Genomic DNA, 22780 nt, shown 5'->3' with positions numbered 1-22780 from the left:
ATGTGATGCCTGACAGGATCAGTGTGTCTGTCTTAACCCTGTAGTGGAATGGCATTGATCTTTTAGTAGGACAGGAGCTGGTGACACAACCTAGGCAACAATGTAACACTATGCACTAACCTACAACCTGATCCCGCTAGAAAAGATGGAATTTGGCGGTATGTTGTGTGCCTATGACGCTCCGAGGCTGACTTTGCAAGGTGAAAGGGTTAAGACAGCTTCTTGATTAGCATGAGACTGGGTTGGCTGTCTTGCTTCCTGCCCTTCAATAGCTTTTCACTGCATTCAAAGGCACAGAGCCATTCAACAGAGGACAGAGCTGAGCTTTGCAGAGCTGGGAATACCTGAAACAAGCAAACTGTTTGGGGGTTGAATTGTATTCGTAGACCCCTAAGCTTGAAGGAGCGGCCTTGGTGAAAGCGATAAATAATGGAATATGAGCAGTGGCAGGAAAAGGCTACGAGTGGACCAAGAGAAGGGGAGAGACACTGATCGCCAATCCGAGGATTTCTCCCTTTCATCACTGTGAAGATTGGTACAGGCGCGTGCCTGGGATATGATGCGATGGGGGCTTTTGCACGCCTAGTGTGTAAGGAACAGCTGTGAAGAATGAATATTGTCCCTTGATTACTGCAATGCCGATTTAGATTGCCTCATTGATTCGCTTCACGGAGCCTGATAGGTGAAGAGAGGAGGGAAAAAAAACCCCTACTTTTGTCGTCATCGCCTCCTCATCTTAATGCCACAACCATTGGGATATTGACGTTGGGTTTTCTTTCGTTCCCGCAAGATCTTTAAGGTGCAAAGGGTTCAGGTTGAAACCAAATTCTGTGGGTGTTTTTTTTTTTCCCCCAGTATTTGCTGGGTTCTTTTGTGTTGTGCCTCACAGTTGGCTAAGCAGCCCTATGCTGAATCAAGCTATTGTTTGGGATCTCAGAGCTTTCACGCTACAAATCTCTGCTCACTCCCCCTCCCCTTCTTTGGCTGAGAAGCCACATAATGTGCCTTTCCTCCACATGAATCTGGAAGCTATAAGCTGGATTGATTGCAAATGAAGTGTAATGCATTGTGGGACGTGTGTAAAATTGGATCATTCGAGGGAGAAAACGAACGGACCCGCAGCTGGCTTCCTAGAAGAGGTAGCAGCAAAATGTTTGCAGCCCATGCTCAAGCTGTGTGCTTAATGTTTTGATGAAAAAAAGGGAACAGCGGTGAGGCCTGTCTCATGCAGCTGGACAATTAGGCTTCAGGTAGCCTCAGAATGAAGAAGACTCGGAGTACAACCTTACGCCGGGCCTGGCCTAGTGCTGATTTCTCTGACCGGGCCTCAGACCGCATGAGGTCCCGGAGTGAAAAGGACTATCGCCTGCACAAACACTTTCCACCAGCTTTTATTTCCCAGGCATCACGAGGCTATATGACATCAGGTTTGTCAAATTTCATCCATTGATCCTGTACTTCGAATCAGATGAATGAATGGAAAAATAATGGCTTTTTATATTCAATGCATACCTAAATAATCCATCCGAAACCTGAGGCTATTAGCCATGTATCCATCTAGTCGTATACAATGTATACTATGTCTATTTACAGAAGGATGTGAATTGTATATATATTTAGCTGCTTCTGTCTACATCCACCATTTTGTACATCACTAACATTCAATGTTAGGCCTCTCAATATGGTGTTATTTGGCAAATAATGTATGCAGCACATCTAGATCTCCGGCTCGGCAGCTGAATGGCTGACTGCCCCGGTCACATATACACAGGAGCCCCCCTCGGCTTACCCTATTTTTTTTCTTTCATTCCCTTTAATATTTGGAGCTGCACTTTCTATATGGCAATAGGGGATGCTGCCATTATCTAGAATAGGTCAGCCTTTCACGTATCTTGTAGATTGACACGCCAAAATGGACAGTTGTTGCACTACAGATGATGTTTTTTTTTCTTCTCGTTTGCAGCAATGGTGCAATAATAGTCTTAATTAAGAACGATAGCCTCAGACGAGTCCCCTATTATGTATGGGGTGATATTGTTTTCTGCGTTTCAGTGTTACAGCAGGATGCAGTGGATAAATACTGGTTTAATTTACAGAAGGGGGACAGGCATGCTTAAGCAATGACCAAAATCTATTTAAAGACTGCTGCGTAATCTCAATGCAAAGCAGCTCTGGGCTGCAGAAAAGGATGGAGCTTCAGCTCCCCACAGCCAGGCTATATTCTAATCAACCTGAGCATATTCATCTGACATCTATTTCACCAGGCCTGCACTCAATCCCTAGATAAATCTGTATCGAATGTCCCCACCATGAAGTATACAGCATATTTGTCTATGTATATCGGTAGAACTACAGATAAGCAAACGTTCATTCTACTAGATGCTGGCTATGTCGTTCTCCTTCACCTACTATGGCAGGTTCTTTGGGTATTTTGCACATTGGGGTTAGGCTGTCAACCTTCAGATGTCATCTACACCCTATAGATCTATTACGATACCATACATTTACTTTGCATAGTGAATGGATTCCATTTGGTAATACATCCGAGGCTACAGTAGATGACTGTAAGGTAATTTCGGCACATTTCCCCATTGGCCTTGATGACTGCACTGGTTAAATGAATGACATTATCAATATACACCTTTTTGTAAAGCTTCATCATTGTCTGGTACAGATATAAATAATGTGGGAACATATTAGGCCTGCAGTGCATCCTGCTGTATGTATCCTCCTCCACTGACATCACAGCTTTCTGTAGTCGCTGATGCTACAATGATAATGTGTTATGTCCATAGGATGTATCTATTGATCTCTGATAACCTCAGTACACTAGTTGTAATGCTTGTAGAAGCGGCTTAGCCATCACCGTTGCATTTAGATTGCAATTATACCTTAGAAGGGTTAGTTATTTTCGATTCTTATTTACAGAATGTAGCAATCTGGCTTCAGTGACTGCCAAGGTATTCGAGGCCTTCCTATCTGTTCTCTAACCATCAGTATTACATACATTTAAATATGGCTGCTGGTGCATCAGTAGAAAGACACAACTTCATCTCGTTGCTTTCTCTTGACCACTGGATTGAGTCTGACTCAGCTATATTGAAAAATGGTGTTTATCGAAATTGGTTAAAACGAGGAGGGCAAACATTGTAGAGCAAATAACCATGGACCCTAAGTCATATACTTCATAGATCTTCTCTTTATACACATATGTAAATCATGAGTTTCCAGTGAAATCCTCTATAGATATACAGTATTTGGTAGCATAGTAGCCTTGCATATGTATATTCTATCTAATTGTATTTGGTACGTGTGTAAATTAGGTGTACATGTAAATGTATAGGCTTGCTTTCAGGCACCCTCTTGTTGACTTGTGATACTTCAAGTATCTCTAAGAGATCATCTGACAGTCTTGGTTATGTCTTCATGCTGAAATGTGACACCGTCTTGTGTCCTTTCAATGGACAGTCACGTAGAGATCTGTAAAGAGAGAAAAGAAGGTGAATGGAGTAAGGGAACATTGCCAGTTCTTTATGTGAAGGGTTTACAAAGTTGGCTTATCTTTGGCTGACATCTACAAGTAGGAGACAATGGCATCCTACCATCTGTGATCTTCATCAGGTCTACCATGTTTGTTTTATACTCCTCCTCCAAGTGTACTTGTAGTACTATCTGATTATTACGTAAAGCCAGTCCAAGGGATTGTATATGGTTGCTGGGCCATGCATATTTACATTCTATTCACCTTGACTGGGATTTTATGATGGCGTATATACATATACAAACAATACCTTTTCTATGTTTTTTTTTTCATATAATGCATCCGCTGTATATGTGTTTTGATGTAGCAGCATATGTCGTGCATTCTTTTTTTTTTACATTTCCTAAACATTTAAATTATTAGGGATGTACAGTATATATATTTTAAAATAAAAATGATCTGAACGGATTATATACCATTAAAGGGGTTGTCTGAGATATTCTTTTTATATAGTTTTGGGCCCACTGACAGATGACATCACTAGGCCAGAAGACACAGCAATATCCCAAAACTTGTCACATGGGTTCTTAAGACCTGGGCAGGTTTAGCGAATGGCACTGATGACGGTCCTGTTGGGGTTTCTATTGGCTGCAGCCATCACGTGGGTAAACAACCACATGACCACTGCAGCCCATAGTAAATAGGAGACCAGAGGATGGGAGCAGTGGCAAGGAGCAGAAGGGAGGTAAGTAGTATGTTCTTTCGTAGTAAAAAAATGTTTTATCCCCCCTATTCCCCACTGTCACCAATAATTGCTATGTTAACCCCTTTTAGTATTGTGGGATGATGGTGACTGCAGTGATGGACAAGGAACCTATATACTATGCTCACTTGAGTGATGACAATGTCCTCATGTCTGTGTACAATAGGCAAACAGGGTCTCATTAACTTGGCATAAACGTCTTTGCATCTGTTCTTTGTATAAAGAAACTTCAAACTCTAGTTTGGTAATAATTAAATTTAATTTCCTGTTGAGATATGCAAATTTATTCTAATTATATGGTCCATATTGTACTGGAATTGTTAATAAGTTTATTAAGATCCTAGTTTGTAAGGTTAGTAAATTAGCTCTTGGGAAGTTGGTAATGTGTCAGCCACCTAGTACTGATAGTCCCAATGGTTTCCTCTGCAGTAAAAAGTGCCGTAACATGTATGGCCTCTCTCACTCCCTGATTGGAATAACTCAACTGACAGGTCATGAATCAAGCAGTATATCAGTAGAGGTACTAACAACTCAAAGACCTCAATGTCTAATGTGCAAACCAAACTTCTTGTTGATACTCCTTGTGTAAAATTGCTTACTTCCAATTGTTGGAATTGGGTCAAGGTAAACGGGTGAGAATGTGGCAGAAGGGTTTTTTCTATCTAGTATATTTTTACTTGCAGAAGTATGTGTTACCTGTTCCTTTTTTCAGCTCAAGGTGCAGCATGTACCTAGGTATCAACAGTGTTTGGTCTGCAGTACTTCATTTACATAGCCTCTGGTAGGCAATCAGTACACCTGTTGTGTAAACATATTCCCATATCTTTTGTTATCACAGCTTTACTTCAGCAGACTGACATGGGTGTGACTTCACTTTTCGGAGTCTACCATGCTTTTAATGGAGTTTTTCAACCCCATTGATTACTGAGCTCCAGGGATGACATGGCATTTCGACATGTGACTACTGCAATCAATCACTAGCTATAGCCATGCCGTGTTGACAAAACTAAGGTCATCTCTCCAGCGATTGGCTGCAGCAGTCAGATGTCATGTCTACACAACAGTGCTGTAAATAGAGACTGGCCAGGGAAGCATTGGCAGGCATGGTAGCGGCATGGGATTGATAGGACAAGGGAGTAATACTCATCTTATCATTGTCCGCTGTTTGTAAAAAAAATAAAAATAAAATAAAATTTCATTGGTTTGGGAAATTCCTTTATTACAAGTAGGGTCCGTTTACACGTGAAACGCCATTTCCATTTTTGTAGCCTCTTGAGCAATCGTAACAATAATTGCCAAAGTAACAGTGCAAAATAATCAACGATAAACAATTAACATCATTTATTGTTGGTCAAAATCGCTCATTCATACAAAAGAATCACATTTGTTGTTTACAACATTTTTATATATAAATGTTCATCGTTGAACTGTTGCCATTTAGTTTGGAAAAGCCAGATGTATAACAATTGTATTGCTATGAATGTTTGTCCAACACATCCTAAAGCAACTTTTAAAACTACCAATCATTTGTTGGTGGTTTGATAACTTGGACCTATAAATTTAATCGGAGTTCTCAGTTATCCACTTCTTGTAATATAGTATACTCCGCAATGCTTCTTATAGTATCAGTAGGATAATTATCAGGCATTATCCTAATAGAACACGTTCGGCTACCTTCATCTAATAATCCAACTGCGATGCCAGCAGTATGTAATGATTACATTATGGCAGTTATTTGTTGGAAGAGAATATGTGATTTGTGGTAGTTGTGGCCCGACAGGTGGAAGTTTTGTTGACCCAGTTGACATGAAAACCTAGTAAGTTTTTAAAAAACAGTAGAATTTAAAATTTTTTTAAGGAAACCCAATTATCGCTGGAAGTTGGAATATAGATTAGGGTACTTTTACACAGGCCGACTATCATCCGAAATCCGACTATTGTCCTGTGTAAAAGTGGGACCAGGGGACTTATCAAAAAATGTCTAATTAGTTGCTTCATTTTAGCCCACTGAAACAAAGCAGCTAATGAGTGACTCCTCAGTCAGTGCAAACAGGTAGTCCTTCATAGATGACAGCCTGTTCACAGTGAACGGAGACAGGTGGCCGGAAGAGATCTCCACCACGCTCTGCCTCCATTCACTGAATTCCGCACGGCATGTCAATTCCAGTGCAGCTTGTCCGCAGCGGATCGGCCAAAGCGTGTGGACGAGTTTTTTGAAAATCTCATCCACCTTGCTGGCTAATCCCGGGATAAAAGGCCGCAGGCAGAATTTTCGTGCAGTAAGTCTGCACGGAAATTCCGCGGCAATTACCCCCCGTGTGAACCCAGCCTTACACGGGACGACCGTTATCTAAACGACTGCATGAGCGCTGACGTCTCTGCTAAGGTTGTTTGCGCTCGTGCAGAGTGTTTAGACATGCAGAGAATACCAATGGATTATTGGGTTCTCGCTCAGTTCTTCAGCTTCTATATGAAGCGGGGAGCGTTTACACGAAACGAGAAGCCCATGATCCAGTAATGTTTTTTATGTTGACTGAAAGCCAGTGATAGGGAATACTGAAAGAATAGTTAACTACGTTTTTGCATTTATACGGCACAAATATCACTCAATTTTGTTAGTTTTATTGAATTTTGAGCGATAATCGCCCTGTGTAAATGGCCCTTAAGATATAAGGTGGTTTGGTTGACAGATATCTCTCTGGACTCCCTCATAAATATGCATTCTTGGCTTGTATCAAGTGTACATTTCTGTTTCATTGAGGATATAGAAATAGGCAAAGAAATCAGACCATTGGCTAATCTTATGACTGAACCAATGATCAGAGGTCTAAGGCACCATAGGTCATTTTTAATAACTGGAACATGGAAAAGACATTGAAAATCAGTATTCGTTTCCCATGCACTACTCAAACCACCAATCCATAGAGTATAGCAGAAGTCCAACACATCGAAAAAGGACTTCTGCTAGACTTCATGCATTAGTGGTTTGGGTGGAAGAACACTTGAGTAGCCCAGAGTATTTTGAGTGATGCATGAGAATGTAATACTAAATTTTTAACCAAAAATCAAGCATGCTCAAAGTCAACATGCGCAATATCCTCATCTGCTGTTGTGGGATGGTGAGGCTGCTTACTTAAGGTCCTTTAACATGGGCTGATTATCTGGCCCAAACATTCCTCCAGATGCTCTTTCGCTCAACAATCATGTAAAGGCACTAACAATCAGCCAACAAGCGAGCAAAGGCTTGTTCATTGGCCGATAATTCAGTTTTAGTGAGTATAAAAATGCATGCTGATCAGTGGTACATTTCCCCATGTGAACAGGGAGATGTACAGCCAGCCTAGTTGGGGTTTGGAGGACTGTACTAGTGATCATTCGTCTCCATAAACAGATTCTCTGTCTGTATAATAGAAAATTAAACAGTGACAATCAACGTGTATCAATCAGCACTTGTTGCATTGCGTCCAGAACTCTGTTTTAAAGGACCAATACACATTAGATCATTACCCAGTTGCCCCATTTCATGTAAATCAACCAGTCATTGAAATATTTGAAGAGCGGAAGGCTCAGCAGCACCCCCCCCCTCTCCCTTCTAAATTGGTGGGGTAGTTTCTGAAGGTCTTGTTTGATGTTTTTATGGGTGTTTTTAGCCTTCAATACTAGACCGTTACTTTCGCCCAATCAAGCTTGAATTTATCCAAGTCATTTATTGTATAATCCATAATCTTGTTGTGCAATATTATGTAATCTACATCTATTTTAATTCCAAGTGCTCTTTGCTGTGTATTTATTCCAGTTTTTTCAAAGTACAGCAGTGTATGGTCCCACAACATTATCTAATAATCTGACCTACCTGAAGTTCACCTTGATTTTATTGCAAGATCATATGGTAAATGTAAACCTTATGTTATGTTGGTGCATAGTCCTGTTGCTCCCTGTATCCAAATGTCCACAGCAATCCATGTATCATATGATTTATTTTATTTTTTTTTAGAAAACCAGTATGTATTTTTAATGTTTTTATTACATTTCAACAGTTTTAATATTACTTGTAAGGTTTGCAGTATGTGCAGGTGAAGGTTAGAGGGATTAAGGAGAGGGAAAGACTGGAGAGATGAAGTCATACCAATACTATAAACCTCAAACTATCCGAATTCATGCTCTTCAAAAGTAGTAAAAAGGGGATAAGTTATATCCTTACACCTGTGTGGTCAGCGAAGAGATCTGTAGCACAAGACTTCTCGAAGAGGAGCCAGTGGGACGAAGTAGTGTAGATGATGGAAGATCTATCTCCATCAATGGTCATAAATTCCTGCACTCGTATAATTGTCTTATCACTTAATAAGGGCCCAGTGATCAGCAATGATCTGCAGGTCATTGCCGAAAGGTATCCAAGAAGGCTCTTCTTGGATAGGGAGTTGCAATCTGAAATGAGAGGAAAGAGAGCCAGCTCAGGTAACTTGGGGTCCTTTTACGCAGGATGGCAGTCGTTCAAGTGATACTTGCTCCTGACCTTTCACACAGGAGCCAGGATCTCTCTGTAAATAGAGGCGCAGTGCGCTAGAGATCACTTTGGCTGCCTGCCTCCATTCACAGTAAACAGGCCATGGTTCATAGATAGAATTTTTGTTTTTAATGCCTGCAGAAACTGAACGATGACTGAATCATCCTTTTGTTCTTCAGTCACTGCCCGTATTTGCACTGAGCGATTATCATTCAAGTTCCAGCGATGCAGCCAGAATCTGAATGATGATTGGTCTGTGTAAATGGGCCCTTAGTAGGTTGTCCAGAAGTGGTTGCGCTATATAAGAACCCCATATCCCAAAATACTATAATGCCACTACTTTTGTATGGCATGTACCGCTAGTCTCCTAGCAGCACCAACAAAAAGGAGATGCCGATGGGAATGCCTTCTGTAAAAAGTATGGATTCAGATAGCACCTAAATTACCTAAGATCACCACTTTATAGTGGTTATCTTGGATGATTAGGGACACTGAGAAGGAACTCCTGTTCCAATGCCTGCAAAGTATATTGTTACCAAAACCAGTTCAAAGTCAAGAAACCTAGTTGAGAAATGACTAAACTTAAAGGGGTTTTCCAGTATTAAAATCATTGGTGGCAGTGGGAGGATAAACTATAGAAAAAAAAAAGCGATCTTCACCTTCTCCGCTGCTGCACTGCTCCCCTGACTCCGCTCCGGTCTTTTGTGTACTTTGGCTGCAGTAGTCAGGTGGTTGTTTACCCATGTGACCACTGCAGCCAATAGGAAACTTCATGAGGGACATGATAAGTGACACCCTGTAAACCTGCCAGGGCTTCTACATTAGAAGATCATGTGATAGGTTCATGACACATCACCTAACAGATGCCGTGACAGTGAAGCGCCGAAACGGCACACCAGTGCCATGGTGAGGAAATTGCTTTTATGTAGCTTTGAGTTTGGGGAGCCCAAAACTATGTAAAAGAATAAAGTTGTACAACCCCTTTAAGAGGATCTCTCGGGTAAGACAAACCTAGATGCAGGGATCGGTCCAGAGCACAGATCCTGGTGGATAGGGAGAGAGGGCATTTTATACGACCTACCCACTTTTTAGAGTAGTTGACATTTGAATTTGGTAGGCAGAAAGACCTTGAACATAGTAGCAATATATACACTTCAGAAAAGAGTTCTTCATTCAATGTAATGTCAACTCTAATGTAAAGGAGCCTGATTCTTTTCTTTCTGGCTTGGACTTTGTAGGTGCTGGTTAAAGTTTCTGGACTATCCGATTCCAGATTAGGGAGCTTTAATGTAGTCTTATAATATCAGGGTTTCTGCTATTACTTCCTATAACACAGCTGCCTGGATGGCAGGCATACGTATGGCAAGCTTCTATTTTCACTATGTAACATATATTCCTAGCCATATTCATTATGCTTTTATGTTTCCTGAAATATGCAACCTAGTGTAAAGTCAACATATTTAGCTTTTGTTCTTTAAAAGTAGCTGAACCTTTTATGTTTTGTTGTCATTGACATGTTTTTATAACTTGTATTCACATGAATGGACTAGTATTTTGTCATAATGCAATCATACTTTTCTAACAAAACATTTGGAGTATTGAAGAGGCCAGATATTTTAACATTTAATTCTAAGGGTAAAATTTACTAAACCCTGGCAATCCTATAGCAGTCTTCGCAGCGGGGAAATGATTCAACAAATGTATTTATTAACTCCTTAAGGATCAGACTGTTTTGTGCCTTAAGGATGAGATACTTTTCAGTGATTTTACCCATGTGTTGGTTTAACTGCCCATTTTTTCTCCTTTAGCTACCAAAATTATTTTGCTGCGGTTTTTCTTTCATGACATATAGTGCTATTTTTTTAATATCTATTTCACTTTTTTTCCATTTTTTAAATTTTATTGGGGGTAAAAAGCTAAAAAAATGTTGTTTTTTTTTAACAGTTATAGTTCTTTTTTGAAAAAATTAGTATAGTTACGCTGAAATAAAGTAAAGGAATGGGTTCCTCATTGTGTTTCGGACGTTTTGATATATAATATGTATGGTTTTCGATTACAGGACGCATACGTATGGAAGTGGTGAGTTCTCCTTCAATGGAAGTTTTTAAACAAAGGCTGGACAGACATCTGTCTGGGATGATTTAGTGACCTGCACTGAGCAGGGGGTTGGACCCGATGACCCTGGAGGTCCCTTCCAACTCTACCATCCTCTGATTCTATGATACGGTGACAGTTTTTGCTGGCCATGGCTGTGGTTTATTTTCTTTCTTATGTATATATTTTTATTTTATTCTGTAATTTTGTTTTACTGATGTATGTAATTAATTTTTTACAATCTACGTCTCCCATGACGTCCTATAAGGCCTCTGGGGGACATTCACATGGTCTTGTTTTTTTTGTTGTTGTTGTTTTTTATTAAACACTTTTCCACTGTAGCTGGGGCATCCATAAGAGCCCCAGTTACAGGGAAAACATCCGCCTGTAGTGACAATAATGGTAGCTCTGTTGTGTCAGGAGATCCCGGTGGTCACGTGACCGCCAGCTTGTGTAGTGGAAGAAACACTTCCACTTTCACTCTTTAGTATATAGCACTTATTGAGCGCTTTGATTGACCAGTTCTTTCCATGAGCACCACTGGCCTGTCAGAGCAGCATGTATTATCTTAGGCCCCCTGTCCACGGGCGTTGCGGTATCCCATGGCGGACCTCAGCCCCGGTAGCCGCCGCCCTGGAGCAGAGGCCGCAGACGGTTCTCCGCAGGTCAGCCTAATCTGATACATAGGCTGACCATGGAGAATCGGGGCAATTCGCAGCATGCTGCGGATTGCCGGCTGCGAGTGGAGAATCGAAATGATTCTCCACTCGTGGACAGGAGGTCGGCGCTTTCCATAGCAACGCTATGGAAAGCTTCAGACGGCGTGAGGCAGTGGGCCTTAGACTACCAATGAAGACTATGCATAGAGTGCATCAACTAGTCAGAGAAGCAGTTTGACCATCTTTGTTCCTCCAGGGCTAGATGGTCACTTTAACTATCCATATTGGTCTGTGGAAAGCCACCTCCTTCCTGCTAAGCCCAACCTATTTTTATCACGACTCTGGGAAAGTGCTGAGAGAATGCTTACAAGTTAATGAGCAACTCTAGTGTGAGTGCCATAAGTTAGGATGCTTTTGTGCCAAAACTAGCGCACAATCCGAAATGAATTTTCCCCTATGTGTTTTTTAGTATGTAAGGTAGGTTGGAATACTATAATAAATATTACAGTAGGTGATCTGCAACTCAAAGGAGCTTTCTGATTTTAATGAAACATTTTTTAATGTTAATGGTGCACTGCTCCGTCCTCGGGGCTGATCTTCATTTACATTGGTCACATGAGGTATTCAGACGTGTCACCACTGCAACCAATCACCTTCCATGTGCCTGGCCCGAATCAGCAAGTCACCAATGATGTCCAGTATACCTAGCTAGGACTATTGTGTTCTAGCCCACGAGACCTATGTATAGGATATCTCCGGGCTTGGCTGTAGTGCTGGCATTGCATTCATGGGAAGCACCGCTGTGCAGAAGAATCGGAGCATGGACTGAATGGTAAGTATATTACAAAATAGATGTGGGTAACTTGGAAAGGGTCCTCAGGTTATTAAAAACTATTTATAAAAACCTCTTTTAAACAAGGTAGACACTTTTTTGGTTCACAGTAGTGAATAGCTATAAAATATTGAACTAGTAAACTTGATACCTAACCAGGCAGATCACTGACATGCATTCATGTGTCAGGGGTCACACAGTATTCTTGAGAGCACTCAGACTTGGTTTCTTTTTAGTGGTCCTGAGTTTTAATTTGTAGCAGTGAACAAACTCTTGCTGTGTAATTGCCCCTCAGACAGACAATGCAGTGTCACATGGATGACATACAGCTGCTTTGTTTCTTCACACACATAAGTTACTTGATCACTATATATGTGTAAGAGCAGTCGTTAAACAGTAATTTGGTGAATTTGCCTTAATGATGTGGGAGGGCCATAATACGGATACTATTGTTAAGCATAGCTTTGTATGTTGGCACTTTATGTAGTCTGATCAAACTATGTACAAGCCGTACATTCAGAGTACAAAGATAAGTTGGTACATGTAACATTGAGGGACAATGTTAATGGTGGTCTAAGTTTCACACCTGTGTCAGGCCTCCGTTGGGGCTTTCCATCTATTTGTTCCATTGATTTCAATGGGCTTAAAATAAAAAAGAAAAAGCAAAGCTTTCAGATTGCTTCCATTCCGTCTCATTTTTGTTTTTTACCTAAACAAATAACGCAGTCTGCGGCACGATTTGTGTATTTAAGAAAACTGAAACCAAATGGGAGCGATCTGAAAGCTATCCGATCGCTTTTATTTTTTTTGAAAACCCATTGAAATCTATGGGGGGAAAAAATGTTTAATTTTGTTTTTAATTTAATTTCTATGCTCCAAAACGTTTGTTGGTAGTCTGCCGAGTATGCTGTCGTGTAGTCTACGGATCTTTTTAGGACTCATTTACACAGGCGGATTTTCTGCCCGTCTGCCTTTTTAGTGACTGATTATGGACCCGTTAAATTGATGTATTCAGACACTCGTATTTTACAAGCATTTAAAAAAATGTTTAAAAAAATCGCAGTATGTCCTATTTTGTTCTGTAGTACATCCCCCTGGATTTGGCCATGGGAGTCTATGGGAGTGTCAAAAAGCACTGTGAAAACAGATGTTGCATGGGTGTTTACTGTGGTTTTTATACGTTGCCAGTAGATAGTGGAAAAAAAGTGAAATGAATTGGGCCTTCCTTTTTTTTTTTTTGTAAAAACAGTGAATATACGTGAAACACTGACATAAAAACTGCACACATGCACCAGAATCACACATGCAGTGAAAACGGTGCGTTTTTCACAGACCAAAATTGCATCCGCTCATGTGAATGAGGCCTTGGATGGCTCGATATGAGCCCGTTTTGGCCTTCACACAGCTCGATGGAGAATGTATGCAGGACAAACAATCATGTATACAATGCAGTTTTATCATTGTTTTCATCACATCCCATTTACACGTGGTGATGTGCTGCCAACAATGTTTTGTGGCAGCACAAAAGATCCGATCCAAAAGATTCACCCCACTTAATCATTGCCCCATTTAAAAACCTTAATGCCATGCAGTACTTTGTAATTAGTATGTTAATGTAAGTTGATTCTGTGATGAGTATTCTTTTGCATGGGATGGCTTTTGTCCTGAGTTATGATGTCATTATCCCGTGTAGAAACTACTATCACGCACAGCAGACCACTGACATGTTGCAGGGCAACTAATTTCTTACATTTCAAACAGATGATATTTAATATTTTTTCAGTTGACTATAGAGTAGAGATTTAAGATGGGCCAAAAAGGCAAATTTAGACCATTTTCTGATGCCTTTTGACTCCTTATCACACTGTGAACAAGTATGATATCTGCCTTTGATCAGCATCTATCTAGGAAAAAGTTGATCTGCCATGTTGGATATTTTCAGTTATTCTCAGGTGCAATTGTTGGCAATACTTGGAAAGGCATTCATGCTAAGTGACAATTTGTGCATCATACCAATAGAGGTCCAGACCAGGCCACCGCTGATGCAGAGATTGGTTATTTATTTCTTATTTTAATTTACGGCATTGTTGTCCAGAACGACAACCTTCACAGACCAACCATGAACAAGTTAATGAGTCGGGAAGGGTAACTTTTCTCCTTAAGGAGAGCACCTAAAAGGTGAGTGAGGAGACTTATAAGGCCATCCATGTTCCTCTGGAAATATGGAAATAAGGAAGATGAAACCATAGCTCTGCAGCACTACCTATTGGAAGGCAGCATTCCTGCAAGTCAATGTTAGACACTTAATACAAGCCCTATAACAATGACTGGGAAAACCAAACCAGTATACATACACCCCGAAACAGCTGTCTGTGTATGGTGTTTTGGCTTGGCTTTCAATTCGCAGCCATTGTTATAAGGCTTTTTAAGAGTCTAACATTGACTTTCAAGAATGCTGCCTTCCAATAGGTGGCACTGGAGAGGTACATGTTCCATCATCCTTATTTGCAAGTTAATGAGAAAATGTTTGCCTGAAATCATTAGCGTGTTGCTGTACTGTTTTACAACACCCTCTTTACCTCACAGGGGAGCTAAGCTCTTCTAACCAGCAATGAAGACCTTTTAGGCCACCTGCACACGGCCGGGTCAGATTCTGCATGCCGGATCCCATAGCAGAATCCGACTCCATGCCTAGCTGGTGACCCCTGCGAACCTGTCCGCAGTCTTCACAATCTGTGCTGTGGATTTGCCGACCGGCGTGCCAGAGCACATGCGCAGTACAGATCGTGCCGTGCTGATGATTGCAGAAGGGCCGCTGGTCGGACAGCTTCCATTGACTTCATTGGAAGCCATTCGCACAGTAACCACACAAAATCGCAGCATTCTGCGATTTCTCCTCCGCGAGCGATCGATTTCCGCTGGTTTAGAGGAAATTGCGTTTTGCCATAGAATGCTATGGGCGGTATTTGCTGCAGAATCCGCCCATGTGCAGGCGGACTTAGACTGGAAGTAGCTTGTTCGCAATACCTTGTGCTCCACAATTGCCTATATGACCATGAAAAATGCCCCCAGAGCCACGTGAGATTACATAGATATTGCAAGCTTGTAAATGTCTTTCAGACATGACAAATAATGCCCGTCAAATTAGACAATGATGATATGTTCATATAGAGATGGCAAAATATTCCAGCTCATGCCAGTGACCACTTCTCCAATGAAAACCATGGTGAAATGCTTGCTAGCACAGTCGGCAAATGTGAAGACTTTTTGATTTATTTATTTTTTGGACTACAGCAAATAAAAGTCTGAGCACAGCTCAGTGTATATAGATAGATGGATATAGATAATATAAAGTGCTTGGATAATATGGCTGGTACCGGATTGATTAATTGCTAAGCAAGTGCCATTTACTCTGAGCAGGCAGACTTGTGACTGCTTCTCTTGTCAGGTTCCTTTCAGCAATGCAGTAAAAGTGCAGGCCAAGAATATTTCATCCAGGCGTTTGCAGAGTGAGCACCACCGCCACTTACACTGTTTAAATGTTTGTTACCACTAATCCCAGAAGAAAAACTTGCATTTTTAATATGTCAGAAGTACGAGATATCGTTTTCACTGCAAGCAATAACCAACGGGCTGGAGTGTTTGCTCTGCACCGAGCAACTGATGCAAAATACAAATGTTAACCAGAACTCCCTAAGATCTGGCACCGATGCGCAGCCAGCATCTAGGAGTCTATGAAAGAAATCATAGACAAGGAGAGCAAACATTCCTGAGGCGTGTCGCCAGAAGTTACAAATGTCCAACTTGAATAATTCAAGTATACATCAGATTTATTCATGGCCTTAAAGTAAACATTGATACCGATTTTGTTATCTTTAGCAAACATCTTGGATACAGTAGATAACATTAAGGCTCCAGTGAAAGAAGATATGTTTGACTGCTGGTGAACCTCATTCCGGAGCAAGATTTATTGGGGTATTCATCATATTAAATGAAATTAAGACCAGTATGAACGTAATTTTCACCTCCTATATGTGTGTTTTTATTGGCTGGCTAATATTTTGTTGGAAGGACTTTTCTTCTTGAAGGTCCCACTTGGGACATGCTTTTTCCTTTGCATTGTACCTTCTTGTTCCTATAAGGTAACGGTACTGTACACACATGGATACGTTTACTACTTACTAAAGGATTTGGCGTGTATAGAGTAATTTATTTCATTTTGTAACAGAACGTTGAAATGTGGAGTTTTCAGCAACAGTTGGCCAAGAAGATTATTTTTTCATTGGCCTACGTCTTTGAAAGTTTTCCACCTCAGTGAATTTTTACAAAAAAAAAAGTAAATATGGCAATAAAATATGGAGTAATTTATTACTTGATGTCTTGCCCAGCCAGCTGCGATGCAGTGGCAACTTGTTCTTGGCTAAAGACCAGAGATTGGTTTCTGTGGACCTCCTGGTTGATGGAGTATACCCAACATGGGGTGAGTTGCCTTATAAAGTGTGCACTGTATCTGCTGAATGGCACAGAGGCAAAGAGCCCCACAAATGGTGTGGTTTGTGTTACAGATTTCATTGCAGAGATTCAGTGAATTTGCAGCACCTTTTGCATTGCATAGGAAATCTGCAGTGAAACTCCACAGAATAAATTGACGTAATGCAGATTTTAAAGAGGTATTTCAGACTTTTGCAACTATCTCATGGACAGGCCATTAGTAGCTGATCAATGGGGATCTGCTGTTTGGGATCGGCTTCCTGCCCACTGTTAGTGCAGCGCCATCGGATGTCCTCATCAGTGGTCAGGGCAGGAAGTGCAAGTGTAAACGTCCAGTCCTGACCATTATGAGGAGCAGGAAGTATAAAAGTGAAGCCATTGTACCACTTCCCCTGACCACTGATGATGACGTCTGGCCTTCAGCTCGCTGGACAATAAGCTGAGTGACTGAGATCCTGAGCGACCATGATAATGTATCGTACCTTTTCGTTTGTACGAATAATTCAAGTGTTTTGGATCAGTGGAGATCTGTTCCTCAATCTAGGCTTTCTCATGTGAAACGCTATTATAAAAGTACAGCCATTACAATTTTTTCTGTAGTCCATCCAAATATATTTGCACTTATAAAAACATTGTAATCTTGTATAAGTATTGGGTTGTTACATCAATGCCTACAGCATAAACTTTCTGTACTGATTGGGAGTGCACTAGAGAAGAAGCTGGGCAGGACCAGCATTGTTTCAACTAGACTTGCCCAACAATAATGTACTGTGTAATAGCATATTGCATATATGTGATAGTTACTAACATACTGCTTGGATATCCTTTTCTAGTAGGTAAAAAGAATAATAATTCACAAGTGTCTGAGATACGGATGGAAGTTGACAGGTCCCCTTTTAATATTTGAGAGTAATTTGTATCTAGATTCTTCTCAGTTTAGCATTTCTTTGATTTATGTTCTTCATAGTAGATGTAAATGGGAACCCTTTGCAATTTGCAGATTTTGTGATCAAACTCCTTTTTTCCACCTTGTTTCTAGGGTAGCTGACCCCTACACCACTTAAACATTGTTAATGTGACTTTGAGCTGCTCGCCAACGCAAAGCCTCCCTTCACCATTGTCCTCCCACAATACGCAGCCCCAAGAGCAGATCTGTGCATTACTATCATTTGTAAAGTCTTCTGGGGCCTATTCAGCAAAGTTTCCCACGGATCCTGCAGAACATTGTACATTTCAAAACCAGAATATTAATAGCACCGAGCCCGACATCCAGAATTTCAGCCATCGAGAAACAACCTTTATATTTATAACAGGCATATGTACTAGGACCAGTTAACATGTCCAAGTTCAGATTGATATCATCTGTAAAGGAGAGAGAGAGTAATCAGAGGATTGCAGCTGCATGAGAAATATGAGACTGGTTTTCCGGTTATGGGTCTGGAATTCCTGATAGGTAACGCAGTAAGGAAATTACTATTATTATCATTATTGGGCTAGACGTTAGGTTTAACATCAGGCATAATACCAGTTTTTGTTGGCTTTGCGGACCTATGTTTTAGTTTGATATAAAAAATAAATTCAAAGTACGTTATAACTTTACACTATTTAGTCTGCCATATGAACAAAAATATCCATAGAGCAATATTTCACTATGGCAAGGAAGATGAGCACAATAGCTTATTTCTTGTAGTAGCTACCCATGGTTGAGTTGATGCATCCATTGGATTCTTGGATTTGGTAATAATCTTGTATATAGTATAATGATATGTTAATAGAGAAAAAATATCTATAAATTCTATAGCAAAAGAATTGCTACTTTAAACAATCGACTCATTTGTAGAAAATTTATTTGCAAGGTGGTTGCTCTATAAGTATCCTGTCGATCATAAAGAATTTGATGAGTTTAATCAGTACATCTATGGTGTGTATGCCATTTGGAATGGTTTAAGCTTCTTTTAATGCACTGGGCATCAAAATCATGAATGCATGGATAGCTTTCTTTCTACGGCAGCGGCAAAAATGCACCTGGAGATTTTCATTGCATGTGAACAGAGTTGTGGAATCCCAGTAAGCATGTTTGGGATGCAGATTGTCCTTGGAGTTTCTTAAATCCAATATGTGTGAAGGGATCCTTTAGGGCTTTTTCACACAAGTGTTTTTCTCCATGTGTGCTCCCCGGACTGCACACACGTACAGCACGCCGGTCCCTTACAGTTGATGGGGCTATACAGATATTCTTTTTACACAGCCTGTAAAAAAATTGCAGCATGTCCCACACTAAACCTCCTTCTGTTTTTTTTTTCCAAGCGAGAAAAAAAAACAGATGAAACTTAGATCACACACAGACATCAAAAATGGCCACATGCAACGCATACGAATGTCACATGGACATGGGATACGCTTGTGTAAATGAGGTGGGGTTCATAACTGTATTTCATTTATTATTAACTGGTCAGTTTTTTCAAAGCAAAAAAAAAAATGGATGTTTAACGGAAGCGTGCAGATCTATAAAAAACAGGATATTTAGTTTGTTTGCATCAGTTACAATTATTTTCTAACAAAACAGATTTGTTTTTTTAGGCTGCCTGCACATGATTGGGTCAGATTCCGCATGTGAGATCCCACAATGGAATCCAACCCTGTGCCTGGCTGGTGACCTGGATTCTTCTATACTGTACTTCGGATGTGCTGACCGGCGCTCATGCGAACTACAGATAATGACGCGGATCCCGCAACCTTTCCGCAATGATGATCGCGGAAGGGCCGCAGGTCGGATCGCTTCCATTGACTTCAGTGGAAGCCGTCCGCATGGAATCCGCCTAGAAATAGAGCATGCTGCGTGTTTGTTTTTGTTTCTTTTCCCACGAGCGGAAAATCGCTATTAATTTCCCCTCGTGGGCAGGAAATAACGCTTTTCCATAGTATGCTATGGAAGGTATTTGCTGTGAAATCCGGAGGTGGGCGCCCGCTCTGGATTCCACAATGCAAATCCGACCGTGTGCAGGCGCCTTAAGTTTGATTGAAATGTAACTCTATTTTACAACTGTAGTTATATTAAACTGACCCGTAAAGGCCCCTTTAGACAGGAAGAGTGTCGGGCAAATGATGCCCAACACTCGTGCTAGCACATACTAGCTCCCGTATTGCTGCACAGGAGCTAGTATTGTTAGCTCTCAGCAGGGAGGCTGTAGGAGATTTCTCTCCTCGCATTCCCCCGCCCCTCTCCATTGACTTTACATAGTGGTCGTTCAGTACTGAACAGCTGCTATTTACATTGAGCGATCATCATTCAGCTCATCGTCCTTCGTTTATGCAGCATAAACAGTGGACGATGAGCTGATCATTCAGTGTAAATAGCGGACGTTCAGTATTGAATGGCCGCTATGTTAAGGCAATGGAGAGGGGCGGGGGAGAGTGAGGAGAGAAATCTCCTGCAGTCTCCCTGCCCCCCTTTTGGCCACTCTGTGAGTGAGCCAGCGATATTAGCTCCTGTGCTCCTGCACAGGAGCGAGAACACACAGGGATGAGTGTCGAGCATTGTTTGCCCGATATCCGTCCCATGTAAATGGCCCCTTAAACGGAACAGAATTGGAATAATTTCTGTTTGTGTCCATCCCCATAGAATACAATGTAAAAAAAAATGGAAAGGTCCATTCCATCTAGTTCCCGATTCTTTGGTGAGAAAAAAAAGTCCTGCAGCTCAGTCTTCTTGTCCGTCGAAAAAAGACGAAACCAGACGGAACTGAAGCAAACTGAAAAAAAGATCCGTCAAAATCTGCATCGGATTTCAATGGGGCTTATTTAGTTTTAGTTTTTCACGGAACAGGAAAACGGGAAATGAAACACTGATATGGACCCGGCCTAAGGCCCAAGAATTTAATTTTTCACCAAGCACCGTTATGAGTCCTCTTTTTTAGGTTATTAGGGCCAAATACCTGCAGTTATTTCAGTCTAGGAGCCCAATATGTTTTTGTTATATTAAAGCGGTGCAGACCTGTGGGATTAAAAACTTACAATTGCATCTCTGTGTTTAGATGCTGTCACTTTCCTTTCCTCATACAAAAGTGAGCGTGAATAGAGAGCTGTCAAATTTTGTCTATTGCAAAGTCCACATTGATTTAGACTGGCGTCTCATACGCTAGCCGAAAAAATAATTGCAGTGAATTATGCCAAATTTACGATAAGGTGCACGCATCTTAATACATTGTGCACATTCTGAGCTGTGCTAAAGTGAGGAAATAAAATCTATACCTGCTATGAGTAGGCCTAGATGTGCAGCCAAACTTCGGCAATTTTTATATAATTGATTTTTTTTGCTTTAGTATTAATAAATGTACTTAAAAGTTGTAGACCACGCCCCCTTAGTACTTTTCAAGATTGGCAAGTGTGAGAAAAATATCAAATTTATTTGTGCAAAAATAGGGTGTGCCATCATTTGTGACTTTTTATGCGAGTTTATTGGTGTAAAGTGATTAATAAATGTGGGCCTAGTACTTTTAGACTCTGAATTGTGTGTGTAGGTGTATAATATATATGTATATGTATGTGTATATATATATATGTGTGTATATATATATATATATATATATATATATATATATATATATATATATATATATATATATATATATATATATATATATAAATAAAATATGTGTGTGTGAGTGATCAAGAAGAGCAGAAACCTTATAGGAGAACCCCTCCTTTGGCAATGGCTTAGTACACGAGGTGCATTGGCTATACGTTTATCTGATACCCAAGCTGTGTTTAGGAGGAAGATGTCAGCTGCTTTATTATAGCACTAACCTGTTGTAAACCAGTGAGAAGTCATGCTTAACAATTAGGTTCGGCTCAAATGAGCGAATTCCAATTGGTAATCTACGATTGGCGTCTGCAGCAAAAAGCAGGCATTGAAAAGCATGTACTTTCACTTTTTCGTTCACACTCACAGATATGAAGTGCGTATTCCATGAGCGGGAGAAAAATCACAGCATGCTGTATTTTTGAAGTCAATTGAGGCCATCCAACCCACAGCCTATACATAGTTAACATTGCGTATTGCTGTGGGTACCCTAGTCATTGCTTAGCGATGGTGCGAGAAATACATATGTTGGAAAAAAAAAAACCTGTATGGCGCATGACCAACGGCGAGCTGCTGCGGTATATAGGAAAATAAGGTACGCAGGGTCGCTGGCCAGGCTCACAGACTGAATCCGCTACGGGCCTCCCTCATGCAGATACCGGTCCGTCCGTGTGAGGCCTTAAAGGGGTTGTCCCGCGGCAGCAAGTGGGTCTATACACTTCTGTATGGCCATAATAATGCACTTTGTAATGTACATTGTGCATTAATTATGAGCCATACAGAAGTTATAAAAAGTTTTATACTTACCTGCTCCGTTGCTAGCGTCCTCGTTCCCATGGAGCCGACTAATTTTCGCCCTCCGATGGCCAAATTAGCCGCGCTTGCGCAGTCCGGGTCTTCTGCAGTCTTCTATGGGGCCGCTCGTGCATAATGCCGGCTCCGTGTAGCTCCGCCCCGTCACGTGCCGATTCCAGCCAATCAGGAGGCTGGAATCGGCAATGGACCGCACAGAAGCCCTGCGGTCCACGGAGACAGAGGATCCCGGCGGCCATCTTCAGCAGGTGAGTATGAAGACGCTGGACCGCCGGGATTCAGGTAAGCGCTGTGCGGGTTGTTTTTTTAACCCCTGCATCGGGGGGGGGGGTTAAAAAAAAACAAAACGTTTCGGCGCGGGACAACCCCTTTAAGGTGCCCATGCACCTTTGTACCTTTAACACCTGTTACAAGTGTTCATCTGTATGTAGCCTTTAGTTAGTTGAGGATCAGTTATTTCTAATCCAAGACTTTTTTTTCCTTGTGAAAAGGCTTCTGTGTCTTGAGTAATTCTTGTTTAAGTAAGGTGGTGACTTTGCATTGTGTGGCAGAACCAAACTT

The 22780-nt window shown here is 41.0% G+C and overlaps 1 protein-coding gene across 1 annotated transcript in view; it reads left to right on the top strand.

Moving 5' to 3' along the window:
* The first annotated feature begins 322 nt into the window (after positions 1-322).
* STOX2 (storkhead box 2) overlaps positions 323-22780 on the top strand; it is a 137460-nt gene continuing 115002 nt past the window's right edge. Inside the window, exon 1 of the mRNA XM_066573477.1 lies at positions 323-1427. Within this exon, the coding sequence (XP_066429574.1) occupies positions 1262-1427 (166 nt within the window). The 5' untranslated portion in view covers positions 323-1261. The remainder of the gene's footprint in view (positions 1428-22780) is intronic.

This window comes from Eleutherodactylus coqui, chromosome 7, assembly GCF_035609145.1.
Source record: "Eleutherodactylus coqui strain aEleCoq1 chromosome 7, aEleCoq1.hap1, whole genome shotgun sequence".
Lineage (NCBI taxonomy): Eukaryota > Metazoa > Chordata > Amphibia > Anura > Eleutherodactylidae > Eleutherodactylus > Eleutherodactylus coqui.
This window is presented reverse-complemented; position numbering and strand designations above follow the sequence as displayed.